General features: G+C 56.7%; 1 protein-coding gene across 4 annotated transcripts in view; it reads right to left on the minus strand.

Moving 5' to 3' along the window:
• ARHGEF19 (Rho guanine nucleotide exchange factor 19) overlaps window positions 1–14,405 on the minus strand; it is a 19,834-nt gene that overhangs the window by 3,260 nt on the left and 2,169 nt on the right. The window contains exons 1-14 of one of the 4 annotated variants that reach the window (XM_032300526.1): window positions 11,566–12,727; window positions 7,719–8,159; window positions 7,018–7,302; window positions 6,756–6,864; window positions 6,602–6,678; window positions 6,054–6,316; window positions 5,281–5,441; window positions 5,033–5,185; window positions 4,641–4,770; window positions 4,465–4,539; window positions 4,194–4,283; window positions 3,872–4,032; window positions 1,545–1,703; window positions 967–1,046 (exon numbers count right to left, since the gene is read on the minus strand). In XM_032300526.1, coding sequence (XP_032156417.1) covers window positions 967–1,046; window positions 1,545–1,703; window positions 3,872–4,032; window positions 4,194–4,283; window positions 4,465–4,539; window positions 4,641–4,770; window positions 5,033–5,185; window positions 5,281–5,441; window positions 6,054–6,316; window positions 6,602–6,678; window positions 6,756–6,864; window positions 7,018–7,302; window positions 7,719–8,130 — 2,155 coding nt within the window. In that variant the 5' untranslated portion in view covers window positions 8,131–8,159; window positions 11,566–12,727. Of the gene's footprint in view, window positions 1–966; window positions 1,047–1,544; window positions 1,704–3,871; window positions 4,033–4,193; window positions 4,284–4,464; window positions 4,540–4,640; window positions 4,771–5,032; window positions 5,186–5,280; window positions 5,442–6,053; window positions 6,317–6,601; window positions 6,679–6,755; window positions 6,865–7,017; window positions 7,303–7,718; window positions 8,160–9,215; window positions 12,729–14,405 lie in introns of those variants that run through there. The other 3 variants (XM_032300527.1, XM_032300528.1, XM_032300529.1) reach the window with 3 other exon arrangements.

The following is a 14,405-nucleotide window of genomic DNA, read 5'->3' on the forward strand; positions in this document are numbered from 1 at the left end:
TCCCAGCTGCTACTAGGGAGGCTAAGGCATGACAATTGCTTAAATCCAGGAGGTGGAGGTTGCAATGAGCCGAGATTGAGCCAGTGCACTCCAGCCTACTGTGTAGGCCCAGCACGATGGCTCATGCCTGTAATCCCAGCACTTTGGGAGGCTGAAAGAGAGGACTGCTCAAGCCCAGGAGTTTGAGGCCAGCCTGGGCCACATAGCAAGACTCTGCCTCTACAAAAAATAAAAATTAGCCAGGTGTGGTCATGCATACCTGGGGTCCCAACTGCTCAAAAGGCTGAGGCGGGAGGATCGCTTGATCCTCCCGAGGATCGAGACTGCAGTGAGCCATGATCACGCTACTGCACTCCAGCCTGGCAACAGAGCAAGACCCTGTCTCAAAAAAAAAAAAAAAAAACAAACCAAACAAAACTAACCATCAGCTCGCGACGTTCACTCTAGGAAGGCTCTCTATGATCAGGTCACGCCCTGGCTTACTAGCTTCACTTCACACCCAAGGAGAAACCTTTATTCCCACTGGGCAGATCCCTCTTCACCTGCCACCAGCACCCCTACCACCCCTCACACCCTGGCTCCGCTGCTTCTTGTCCTGTTTGCAACTGACGCAAAGACAGAGACAGACCCGGGCTCTGCTCTCAGCTCTGCTACTGACTGAGTGAACTTACGCAAGTCCATTTATCTCTGAACCTCTCTTCTAACTTGTAAAACGGGGGTGAAATGGGAGGATATGAGGCTTTGTGATCTCCAGAATGCTGCCTGTGGATACAGAGTCTACCTGTGCTATGTAAGTCCCGCTCAGCCTTCGAGGTTCCTTGGAGCTACCTCTGACTGCCCCAGGCATTAATCTCTCTCCCCACAGCCCTGCCAGAAACACAGCACCAAGGATGGGCGGGAGGGAGGGAAGGAGGGAGGGAGGGAGGGAGGGATGGAGGGATGTAACCGGCGGGGTTCAGCTACTACCTTCCCCCTCACTGATGACCTCCTTGTCCTCCTGGGGGCTGGAGGGGCACAAGGCTGAGATCCATCGCTGCTTCTCACTTCTAGGGAAGGGGGAGGCCGAGCTGTCACAACATGCAAGGTGCAGTTGCCCAGGGCAGGGTGCGGAAACCAGGGCTGGGGGAGCTGGGCATGATGTCCAGGCCCAGGACCCAGGTCATGTCTGCCCTACCCCGGGGCACACCCCACAGCCCTGTTCACAAGCCTGTGCTCCACCCAGCTCTGAGCATAACAACAGGCTCAGAACCCCCTGATGCCAGCCCTGCCTCTGTCCTGCCTAATGCCATGATCCTTAAGCCAGAGATAGCAGGATACAGAGGTTTACATACAAGAGATGCCCAGAGTGAGGGGGAGGTGGCAGCTCCCCAGCACCACCTGTGGGGCAGGCTCTCCTGCTCTGGCCTCCAGCCCTGCCCTCTGCCCCTACGTCCTGCCCAAGTCAGGGAGGAGCTGGGCACTTGGGGAGAATCAAGGCCAGGATGTCACAGGGGTGCCCGTCCTGGGGAGGGGCCTCCTCTCTCCCCACACCCAGGCCCACTCACTCCGTCCGGGCCCTCAGCAGGAACTGGTGCTTCGTGTGCTGCCCGTGGAGGAGCTGGAGGAGGAACACGTGGCCAGGGATGCCCTGCAGCTTCAGGCTCAGGTCCCGCACCTGCAGCTCAGCCATCTTGGCATGGACGAAAACGGCAAACTTCCCTAGCCTGGAGGACCGGGGTGGGGAGGTCAGCCTGGCCTGGACCCCGGCTCGGGGTATCCACCGTCGGGACCAGGTGGGTTCTGACTGGAAGCAGGGAGAAGCGGGTGCCTGCCCGCCAGCTTCTCACAGCGTCCTGCTTCTGGATAGGGGCACTGCTCTCCCAGCAGCTGGCAAAGTCCCCACAAGGAACCAAGAGTTTCTTCCCTGCTGGCTTGCTGCTGGAGGCTGGAGGTAGTGGAAACCAGTCCCTGGGTCCCAAGCACACTTTCCACCTTTCTCTCTTTTTTTGTTGTTTGTTTGTTTTGTTTTTTGTTAAGACAGAGTCTCGCTCTGTTGCTCAGGCTGGAGCACAGTGGCATGATCTCGGCTCACGGCAACCTCTGCCTCCTGGGTTCAAGCGATTCACAACCACTCTTAAAACCTCTCTCCCAAGCATCTGTTCCAAAGAGCCAACCGGACAGCCCCCTGCAGAGTATCTGCCTCCCTCCCAGTATATAAGCCCCATGAATGCTGAACCTTGTCTCTCTGCCACTGTGGCTCAGCGTCTGACACTGCCTGGCCCACAATTTGGGCTCAGTAAGTACTTGCAGGCAGGATGGGTGAATGGATGGGTGGAGGGTGTTCTATGGATGTCAACCTGTTCGACAAAACTCAGCATCAAATAAAAAACTCAGCTTCTCCCACTCCAAACCAGACCCCCTTCGCTGTTCTCCATTCCAGTGAAAGACGCCACCAGTTTGCCCGCGAGGAAACTCAGACGTCATGCTCGCCCCTTCCCTTTCCGTCCCCGCTACACCCACCTCGTAGCTATGACCTGTCTTTCCCCCTTATTGTCTCTGGAATCCACTTATCCTGAAGCACCCTGCCACTTCTGGAGCATCTACGCTCTCCTGGGCAACTGCAAGACCCTCTGGCCTCTCCCCTTCCAGTTCATCCTCCAAATTGGCCAGGAGCAAAAACGTCATCCTTCTGCTTAACTCTCCGTGGTCCCTGCTGCCTCAGAAAAAATCCAGCCTCTCTACCATGACCTTCAACATCCCAACTTCCCTCTGCTGCTCTGTCTCCTTTACAAATGCAGCCACATTAGGCTTCATTCCCAAACACACTCCACTCTTCTACACTGCCATGGCTCTGCTGTACTCCTCCACTCAAGCTACCTGTCTACCTGGAAAACTCCTACTCATCCTTCAAAACCCAGCTCAAAGGTCCCTTCCTCTATGAAGCTTTACTGATTCTCACCCCACACCAGGAACTACCACAGTACACCCTTCCACGAAAACCCTGATGATGTGGTTATCAGGATGTATTTTTACTGGCCTGAAAGCTCCTGTGAGCAGAAAACAAGTCTCATTCATATTTTGTCCCTAGCACTGGCCTGCTACAGAACAGAGACTCAGTGACAATTTGCTAAATGAACAAACAAATCAAGAATGATCTCTTCTTATAGCAAAACATGTCCATCTTTTTTTTTTTTTTTTTTAAGAGATGAGGTCTCACTATGTTGCCCAGGCTAGTCTTGAACTCCTGGACTCAAGGTATCTTCCTATCTTGGCCTCCCAAAGTGCTGGGATTACAGGTGTGAGCCACTGTGCCCGGCCCACATGTTCACCCTTTATCCCATTCATCTTATCCACGAGTCTTCTACCTCGCCCCTCACTTATAATAATCCAGCTAATACTGAGCGAATGTTTACTGTGAGCCAGACACAGTGCTGCCATCAGACAGAGCTGGCCTCCCCCGGCTCCTCTACCTACTAGCTCCATGATCTGACAGTAACAGAGAAGCCTATTTCCCAGGGAGGTATTTGGAGGATTAGAGGGAATAATCCACATAGCATGCCTGGCACAGTGTAGGTACTGAGGAAATGTTGGCTGCTAGCACAGCTACGACTCAGGGCAGAGCTGCGGCCGCAGGGCCATGCTCGTAGTCTCTGCTCTAACTGGCTGAAGCCCACAGCAGCTCCAAGTCCTCAGCACACAGTCTAGCCCCTGATTCTCCCTTCTGGAACATGGACCAGTCTCACATCTCTGCCTTTACTTCAGGAGCCTCCACCAAAGCCCAGGGTGCCCTGGCAGCACACCCTGGCACAGGCAGGGGCTCCCAGACCCAGTGGTAGGGAGAAAGAGAGCCTGGCTCCAGTTTACCTACCCACCCCCGACTGCCCCGACTCACTCCTTCCGCCGGGAGAGCAGCAAGCAGTCATTAAAGAGGTGTAAGTAGACGGCCTTGCTGGACAGCTTCAACTTGGCAGGGGGTGCCACAGGCAGTGGTGCCAGCTCAACCAGCTCCCCGTGCCGAACCAGCCAGCGGGCCTGAGAGATCAGCGGGAAAATCTAGAGGGATGGAGTAGAACGGGTCAGGCCCAGGGGCACCAGAGCACAAGAGGGCAGATGGGAGGGTGTGGGCAGCGATGAACTGGCTTGAAGACCCCAGGGCAAGCTGGAAACAAGAGCTGCCCCTTGGGGTGCCCATCCCACTGGCTGCAGACAGACACCTTGCCCTCAAAGTGGATCTTCTTGCTCAGGTGAATGAGTTCCTCTGTCCTCTTCATGGACTGCACGCTAGCATTGCACTCCTGCACCAGCTGTGGGGGGGTTGTGGGGAGGTCACCTGTAGCCCCTCAGCCCTGGCTCCCAGAGCCCAGCCTCAGACTCTCACCTGGGGAGACTGGAGACTCTGACGGCTAGGGGCTGTTTTAGAGACATGCTGGGGGTCCGGGGAGCTTCAGGAGCCAAGCAGCCCCTGCCCTGCCCAGCCCAGCTCACCTCCTTGAGAGCGTTGAAGGCCTTAGTGGCCATGTCTTCTTCTTCAGAGCCCTGTGCTGTCCGCTTCAGGATGTTCTGGAAGGTGGGATCAGCACAATGTGGCAGGCCTCATGCTCCCCGAGAGCCGGCCCACCCGCGGGTGTCTCCCCCTCGCCCAGCCTGTGCCCTTGAGGTACCTCCACCAACATCTTGAGGCGAGTGATCCTCTGGAAGGGCAGGATGAGGAAGGAGGTAAGGGGCAGACGCTGGCACACGGGGGACTCCTCCAGGCGAGCCAGGATGCCAGGGAACCTGGGGTTCTCCAGGCTGGAAAATAGGAAGGCTCTGGAATCACAGGTGGGCCTGAACTCCTGGGATTCACGACCCTGGCCATCCACGGGGTCCTCAGGTGCCTTCTCAGCACATCCTTGCTGCCCCTTGGGGTCACAACTCACCTTATCCTGGCCACAGAGACCCTTTCAGGGGCCCCTCCCCTCCCAGAGTCACCTTGCATCATCCACTCCTCAATGCCTGCACCTGCCTGAGACTCCCTCCAAGCCCCCACCCCTTTCAGAGCCCCCAGCCCTACAGCAGGCGCTGGTAGGTGCGCTCCTGGTAGGCCTGGTTGGTGACATAGGGCAAGTAGACTCGGCGGAAGGCCGGGCAGTGCTCCAACACCACGTCGCACACGCTGAAGCGCAGCACATCTGCCTCCAGCCGCTGCTCCAGGTCCTGCAGGAACCTGAGGGGTCAGAGCCAGGATGGAGACTCCAGATCTGGGAGCCGGCCAACCACAGGCTGAGTCTCCACCCGGGGCCAGCCAGACTACTTCCTCACCTCTCGCTGGTGCTCTTGACCTCAGGCAGTTTAGAAAACAGCCACTGCTTGTCCTGTGCCCCTAGACACTCGCTCAGCTCGGCAGAGCCCAGGAAGTGGCCCACAGCCACCGAGAGGCTGTGGATGTAGGAGGCCTCGGACGTGATCAGCTCAAACTTGGCCTGAGGAAGGGCGCACACGGGGTCGAAAGGGGCGGGCCAGTTCACCTCGGAGGCCCTGGCCTCGCATCCCCCGCCCCAGGACGCCACCTCTTTAGACACAGCCACACCTCGCGTCCTCGCCCCTGCTATAGTCCCACTCCTAATCTGGCGCCGGGCGGGCCAGACGACCCACCTCCTGCCGCGGGCAATTGTGCAAGCCCAGCTCAAGCCCTCGAACCCGCCCCTCCCCTTAGCCCCGCCCCGACGTGCTCTGCCCCCGAGCCCCGCCCACCTCAGGCCTCGCCCCGGCCCCGGCCCCGCCTTTTCCCCGGCCCACCAGGCGTTTGCGCTCGGAATGGCTCCGCCCCTCATCCGCCCCTGCCCTATCCTAGGCTTCGTCCCGCTGGCTCCGCCCCCTACTCGCAACCGGGGCCTAGCTCCCGGAGCTCCCGGCTCCGCCTCGCTTCCAGACGGCCTAGGGTAGTCAGGTCCTAGCGCCCGCCCTCCGCGCGAACAGTCGCGCCAGCACCTCCTTTCTGTGTCCTCCTCCCTCCAGCGCCCGGGTTCCCGCGAAGTCCCCGGACCGCGTACTCCCGGCCCGCCCCGCCCCGTCGGGCCCCCTCGTGCGCCCACCTCCTGCAGCTTGCAGTCGCGCAGGCTCAGCGTGGCCAGGACGCCGCTGCCGCGCACGTCGGGGATGTCTTGCCACAGCGAGAAGGTGGAGCCTCGCGCCGAGCGCTGCGCCCGGAAGGAGCTGCTGGGGGAGAGGTTGGCGCGCGGCGGCCCCGGCCCCTCCTCCGAGCCCTCGGCCTCGTCCCCCGGGCCCTCCTCCTCCCGCTGCTGCCGCCGCAGTTCGCGGGCACTGGCCACGTCGCTGTATTCCTGATAGAGGACGGCTGGGGGGAAGACGGGCGGGCGAGGACCGTGGGGCGCCCGCCAACCCCTGCCCGGCTCCTCCCCGGCTGCCCCAAGACCCGGCGTCACTTAACCTTTGCCGCCGTTCGGATATCCGGACACAGTGAATTCATTCATTCATTCATTACATAAACAAATTGAGCACCTACTGCGTGCTAGATACCGAGAGTTCCATTCTCCGTTTCTCACTCGATCTCTACCTCCCAACTCTCCAAACCCCGTTACCTCCTCCCTGGGACCCCCTCCCACGTACAGTTAACACGTACAATTAAGGAGGAATCGAGACTGGCGCCGCTCGTTGGTGCTCCTGGACCCCAAAGGCAGCTCTTCCTGCATGTCTAGCCTACGAAAGAGAGTGCGTCACGGCCCTTCTTCGCCTGCACCCCGTCTTGGACCCAAGACCCAAGCGGGAGATGGTACCTGGGCTCGTGCCAACCACCATGGCCCTCTCTTGAGTCACCAGGGGCTGGCCGCAACACTCCATCCCCACTCGTCTCTGCACTTCGCCCCTCCATTCCAGATGCTTTCCCTGGAAAGGGTGAGAACTGAGGGTGAGGAGTCCAGAGACTGGCCCTGGTCCCCGGCCCTGGCACCCTGACAGCCTCAGGCGGCCGGTGAGTGGGTATCCCCCACCCCTACCCGGCATCTGGCTGCTCTCAGGGCCCATGGGAGGAGGTGGTACCTTCCCGGACTGCACCAGTGCCTGAGCCGGAGATGGGTGCCCTGGCTGCTGAATTCCGCCCCAGGCGCAGAGAAGAGTGCAGCCGGGTCATCAGCTCCGAGGCTGAGAATCGCCTCCGCTCAGGACCCTCGAGACTCACTCGGGTGGACCCAGACAGTTCCAGCGGTCTGGGCTCCTCTGTGCTCAGGGCCTGCTCTTGCACTACCTGGCCAGGCTCCAGGAAGACAGGGTGGGCCTCAGGGCAGCTGGGGACCTCTTCACGCTGGTACACCCGCATCTTGCGCCCTAGGGTTGGGGGGCAAGGTGTGAGAGCACGGTCTGGGGTCTCCCCCAACCTCCTCCCTGCTGCTGCCCTGGCCCTGAGCACCTGGGGAGGTTCAGGCGCCATGTCCAAGGAAAAGGGCCTGTGTTTCTCCTAGCATCTGGTTCCCATAGGGGTCTGCGAGAGGGGTAAGGTGAGCACAGGGCCTGACTGCAGTAGGCAGAGGGGCTGGGCTGCCCAGGATGGTGACTCCCTCACTGCATAACCTTGGACAAGTCGCTTGCCTTCCCTGAGCCCCGCTAGTCTCCTTATCACTAAAATCTACCACTTGTCCTGACTTTTGGGGGAACCTTAGGACATAAAGATTAAGGAGCTGCCCAGCCCCTCCCCTATCCACCCCACTGTGGCACCCATACCCGCCTCCCCCAGGGTGACTCACAGGCAGACTTCTTCTCCGAGCCATGGCTGGCCCGGCGCTGTGGCTGTGGGTGCTGGGGACCCCAGGGTCCCTCCAGAGCTGGGGGCTGGGCACCAGGACAGTGCGGCCAGCTGCCAGCCCTGCTGGGCCGCATCCCCCCACTGGAGATCTCTGTATCTGAGCCTCCTGGGGATGATGGCCATAGCAACCCTTGGAGAGGGGCAGGGGTCCCCAGGGACCAGCGGCTGCCAGGAGCCCGAAGCTTCTCTGGGGCCACAGGGAAAAGGTCGAGACACACTGGGCTCGGGGGCTTCAGGGCGGGCAGCTCTGCAAAGGACAGACTCTCCTGCTGGCACACGGCTACAGGGCGGCGGGCAGTGCCAGGTGGCCCAGCCAGGTGGGGCTGGAGGGTAGCAGGTGGCCCACAGTCCATTCCTCCTTTGCTCTGCCACCCACCTGGGCCTGCAGAAGAGAAGATATCAGACCCAGACAGAGGATAGTGGGGCTGGCCAGTCAGCCACTCCCCCTGGAGGCCTGGACAAACCCCTGTGTACACTTGTGTGCACGTATCTGCACAAATACACTCACACGTCTAATTATATAGGAATAGCTGATACTTGCTTGGCATTGCCGGAAGGATAGGCCAAGCACTTTACACATCCTATCTCATTTAGTCCTCATAACAACCCTGTAAGTTGATGCCCTTATTATCCCCATTTTATAGGTGGGGAAAGCGAGGCACAGAGAGGTTATTTGGTAAATGGTGGAGCCAGGATTCTAACCCAGCCATTCTAGCTTTCAAATCGGTGCTTTTAACCACCTTGTACCTTCTCCAACACACTGACATGTCACCAGACATGCAAATACATACATTGTCACACAAATCCATGTCCCAATATATACATCCACACTACATTTTCTCCCAAGTATAGAATGACACGTACACGTTCATAGACCCAGACATTTCAAACTCGGGCTCACACATTCACAGACACACTCTTTTTTACACGACCGCATACATTCACAGACACTTCCTCACAAACACGCCGACCCGTCCGATATTTACAGAGGCACCCACGATTTCTCAACCTCCTGTTCCCTTCACACGCACACCCCAGGATGCACACGCACCAGCCCACAGGTCCTTGCTTTGATGTTTCTTCCCCCCAACCCCAACCCTCGCCCAGAGTTGTGGCCTTCAGCACTGAGTGGTGCCCACACCCATGCCAAGCTGGCTGGGAGGGTCACGGACTGGCAGGCGGGCCACCACCCAGTCAGGGGCTCTCCCGGAGAAGTTCAGGGAGATGCCCCAGCCCCCAGGATTGGAGTGAAAGAGGGGTTATTCCCCACCCCAGCTTCCAGCTCTGGGTGGCCAGGCTGGATGGGTCCTTTCTGGGTGGGATGTTATCCCTGGGAGGCAGCTTTCCGATCAGGACAGGGCTGATGATCTGAGAGGCCCGAGTCCCCGCAGCCCTTGCCCTGTGGCCCTCCGCCAGCCTCCCTCCTACAGCCCCTCACCTCTCCAGGCCCAGGCCCGCTTGCTGATGCTGTTTGGCTGCTCTGGCAGGGGAAGCCCTCTCTCTGCCCAGCCGGCTGGGGGAGATCCCACCCAGACAAAGAGTTTGATTCATCAAACCCTGTGGTGAGGCAAGCAGGGAGAGAGGGAGGGAGCAGGCAGCGGGCTGGGCGGGGGCCTACCCTAGCGTGGCCTCGCTGTGGGCAGGCCAGGCAGCCAGGACCCCCCAGAGGCCCCCTCAGGCCAAAGGGGCAGTGCCCAGCCTGGTAGGACCAAGAAAGCCAGGAGATGAAGACTGAGAGAGACCTAGAGAAACAGAGACCAGTTAGCAACCCAGAAACCAAGACCCCAAAACACTCAAAAACAGAAAAACCACAGATGCTGAGACATTCAGGGACTCCGAGATGGAGACAGAGACACTGACAATTTCAGACCAGCCAGATCCTCGGAGACACAGATGAAGCCCAGAAAAACCCAGGGAGACAGATGGACAAACATGTCATGCCCATGGGCTGCCAGTCTAGTAGCAGAGCCAAAAACGAAAACAGTTACAATCCAGGTTGGCAAGAGCCAAGCCAGAGGAGCCATCGGAGGAGGGTGCTGGGCTCAATTCAACCTGGGTATTCCAGGAAGACTTCCTGGAGGAGGTCATAGATAACTGCTCCATGGCTGAAATACCTAGTGCACTTACAGAGAAAGCCTTGGCCTGAACAGTGATAGTGTCAGTCACTGCTGGAGGCAGGAAGGGAGAAGAGGACCCAGTGAGAGATGGCTCGGTCTGTCGCAGGCCCCAGTCTCTCTGCACAGTTTCTCAACTGCTTCTCCCTGCCCCCTTCACCCCCACCACCTGGGAGGGTGGGAAGAAGGGGACAGGTGCTCCAAAGGGGCCCTCTCTACAGTGGCCACTCTGGCTTGTACCGTCAGCCTCTGTCCCTCTAATCTGAAGAGTGCCCATTTGAGCAAGTCTCCCTAAGCCTCAGTTTCCTCATCTGGCAAATAGGGCAGTATTTTTATCAGTCTTTCTCTAGACAGAAGGCGGCTCGGTCCTTTACACCGATGGGGAAGAGGAAGGAGCAAGGCTGAGACAGACATTACATTGCAGGAGTGTGTGGAAGGAGGCCCCTGCCCACAGACAGGTCTCTTTCTCTGCAGGAATCAGGAGTCCTTGACACACAAGTCCTGCTTGCTTCTGGGGGCACACATATGCAGCATGTACCCATGCCCCCTACCCCCTTGTATTTTGGGAGGGAGATTCCTGCATTTGGGTTCTGGAAGTCCCTGGAGGGCAGGGAGGGACCCTTCTTCCCATCACTTGCAGGGGTAAGTAAGCAAAACCTTGAGGCTTTGCAGCAGGAGCACCCCCAGTTAAGGCCTCAGAGGAGAAGGCTAGGTGATTGTGGGGAGAGGGGACGTAGAAGGCTTCCGAGGGAGGTGAAGCTGGAGGCAGGTCCCAGCAGGGAGGTCAGGAGTGTGTCGGCCTCCACCTATGCTCAGGCCAAGGAGAATGAGAATGATCCATCTAGCTGCGATGCCAGCCCTGTGGCCCTCCAGGGATCTGGCACACCCAACCTCAATGCTGGAGAGCTAAGAGGGATAAGCTGGGTTCATATTATGTGTAGTTCATCTCTGTTAGAAAAAGCAAACAAAAACCTCGGAAAGAGAACTGGCCCCAGACAGCGGGGACATGACCTTCCCAAGGCATGATCTCTGGATAGAGACTCTAGGGTCTACTAGGCAAGGGCCATTGTGGAGCCCGAAGAGAATAACCCCCACCCAAGCTCCTAGGCCCAGTGTTGACACTGACCAGCTGTGTGGCCTCAGGCAAGTCATAGCCCATCCCTTGGCCTCAGTATTCCCATCTGTAAAGTGGCTCTTAAGGGACCCCACCACCACCTGATGCCCTCTCCAAGAAATGTGTCTCATCATAAATGTCTCTGGGCCAAGAAGGATGGGCAGGGACCGAGGAACATACCCTTGGTGGGCGCTACTAATTACAGGGGACGATGGGCTCACTTAGCAAGGCTACCAGAGAGAGTCCCTGAATACCACCATGGTCACAGAAAGCATTTCTGGCCTCCTGTGCCTAGGTTTTCCCTGCCCCCTCCCAGGTGCCTCTTGCCCTGCTGCCCAGAAGAGTGGGGACCCTCCCAGGGCCTCTCTGCCCTTGAAGGAATAAAGCCAAGGGGGAGGTCATGGCTGGAAAGGGGATCCAGGCAAGGTTTACAGAGCACCAGAAGGCCATAGTGGGTCAGGGCCAGGATCAGAGACCAGGCAGGCAGCACAAAGAGATCACTCAGAGGGGAAAACTGGCGGGAAGAGAATGGGATGGCTGGCACCCAGGTGGGGCCCTACCTCAGCCAGGGAGCTCCGTCCAGCTGCCAGCACAGTCCAGGGCTCCAGGGCACCCTGGGGACTCTGGGGTGGCAGCCAAGTCCTCAGGGGGCAATGTCAGCATGTCAGCATGGCCCCAGAGCCCAGCAAGGCAAGCTCCTGGGTATTGTGTGGGGCAGGGAGGGGGAGGTGAAGGAGGAGGGAACCTTGCGGAGAGGCAGCGGCTGTCTCAACGTGCCTGCTCCCCACCCCCCTTCCCCAGAACCGGTTTGGCTAGTCTGGGGTACGAGAGAGGGGCTGGAACAATGGAAGTCCTATGCCCAGGTGAGGCTCTAAAGGACCCTAGACCCAGGTCCTAAAGATGGGGGAGGCACTGCCTCTGCTCCTAGGAGACAGGTCACCACTCTTCCAGAGCTTCCCAAACATAAGCATGCTCAGGGGACTTCCTGGAGCTGGGGGGCATCCCGGGAGCTTCACAGAGAGCCTCCCAAGCACTGGACTCCTCAGGGACCCTAAGAACCCCGATGACCCTCTCTGATCCTATTACTGCATCTATCAAATGGGAACATTCATCGCTATGGTAAGGAGACAGAAATTAATCCTGAAAGTTGGTGATGTGACATCTGGCATCCTGGATGGCCTCTCTCATCTAGCACAGCCACTCCTTGCAAATGATCCATCCTTTCCCATTGCCCGGAATGAACTGCCTCACTATCTCCAGTGGCCACCTCCACCATGAAGCCTTCCCAGACTACACCGATTGAGCCCTCAATAAATAAAGTCAAACAGCCAAGTCAAACCACTTGGAATAAGAATGGCCTGCTCTATGCCTGGCATGAAATCTTCTGAAGACTGTGGAAGGGGAAGCTGCACTTCCCCTAATACTACCTGCGATCGGTTTGAGCTCCCAGTATTGCCAGGCACTTACTATTAATATGCAGATGTGTAAACATACTCATAGAGCTAACTTTGGTCACCTACTGTGAGCCAGGCACTGTCCTGATCCCTTCACATGTATTTATTCATTTAATTTCTACCATTACCCTGTCAAGTAGATATTTATCAGATGAGTTCAGTTGTCCTTTGGTACCCCACGATCTGTGGGGAATTGGTTCTAGAAGCCCCCATGCCAAAATCCATGGCTGCTCAAGTTCCTTATATAAAGTGTCATGGTGTTTGCTATAACCCATGTACAGCCTCCAGTAAATTTTATTTTATTTATTTATTTTTGAGATGGAGTCTCGCTCTGCCACCCAGAGTGAGTGGTGCTCACCATAACCTTTGCCTCCCAGGTTCAAGCAGTTCTTCTGTCTCAGCCTCCCCAGTAGCTGGGATTACGGGTGCATGCCACCAAACCCTACTAATTTTTGGATTTTTAGTAGAGACAGGGTTTCACCATGTTGACCAGGCTGGTCTCAAACTCCTGACCTTTAGTGATCCACCCACCCCAACCTCCCAAAGTGCTGGGATTACAGTTGTGAGCCACCTCGCCCAGCCTATTTTATTTATTGTCAAAAAATAAAATAAAATGTACTCAAGTGACAGTATCTCACTCTGTCATCCAGGCTGGAGTGCAGCGGTACAATCACAGGGCTCACTTGCATTCTCGACCTCCTGGGCTCAGGCGATTCTCCCACCTCAGCCTCAAGAGGGGACCACTGGCATATACCACCACACCTGACTTTTGTATTTTTTGTAGAGAAGGGATCTCACCAGGTTGCCCATCCTGGTCTCAGACGCCTGGGCTCAAGTGATTCACCTCCCGTGCCCTCCCAAAGTGCTGGGATTATAGACATGAGCCACCACGCCCAGCCCTCCAGTACAGTTTAAATCATTTCTAGATTACTAATAACACCTTAATATACCTTAATACAGTGTAAATTCTATGTAAATAGTTGTTATCCTGTAATGTTTTTTATTTGCATTTTTTTATTGTGTTATTTTTAATTTTCATTTTCTTTCTTTTTTTTTGTAGATTCAGTCTTACTCTGTCACCCAGACTGGGTGCAGGAGCACGATCTCAGCTCACTGCAACCTCCGCCTCCCAGGTTCAAGAGCTTCTCTTGCCTCAGCCTCCTGAGTAGCTGGGACTGCAGGTACCCGCCACCACACCAGGCTAATTTTTGTATTTTTTAGTAGAAATGGGATTTTACCATGTTCGTCAGTCTAGTTTTGAACCCCTGACCTTGTGATCTACCTGCCTTAGCCTCCCAAAGTGCTGGGATTACAGGCATGAGCTACTGCGCCCGGCTTATTCTTATTTTCTATGCATGGTTGGTTGAACCAAAGGATGCAGAGCCCGAGGTTATGGGGGCCACCTGTTTAAGAGGTTTGTACAAAAGTTAAGTCACGAGCATTATCCCTTTGAAATCTCTCATCAGTTCTATGAAGTCCCTATTTTACAGATGATATAGAGGTTCTAGGGATTAAATAACTTGCCCAGGGCCACACAGCTAATAAGGGGCAGGACTAGTATTGAAATCCAGGTCTGGCTGGACATGGTGGCTCACTCCTGTAATCGCAGCACTATGGGAGGCCGAAGTGGGTGGATCACCTGAGGTCAGGAGTCTGAGACCAGCCTGGCCAACATCGTGAAACCTGTCTCTACTAAAAATACAAAAATAGGCCGGGCACAGTGGCTCACACCTGTAATCCCAGCACTTTGGCAGGCTGAGGCCATCAGATCACGAGTTTGAGGTCAGTTTGAGACCAGCCTGGCCAACATGGTGAAACCATTTTTAGTCTCCATTAAAAATACAAAAATTAGCTGGGTGTGGTTGTGTGCACCTGTAATCCCAGCTACTCAAAGGCTGAGGCAGGAGAATTGCTTGAACCCTGGAGGTAGAGGTTGCAGTGAGCCA

This window comes from Sapajus apella, unplaced genomic scaffold (assembly GCF_009761245.1).
Source record: "Sapajus apella isolate SASKATOON/1434 unplaced genomic scaffold, GSC_monkey_1.0 scaffold43, whole genome shotgun sequence".
Lineage (NCBI taxonomy): Eukaryota > Metazoa > Chordata > Mammalia > Primates > Cebidae > Sapajus > Sapajus apella.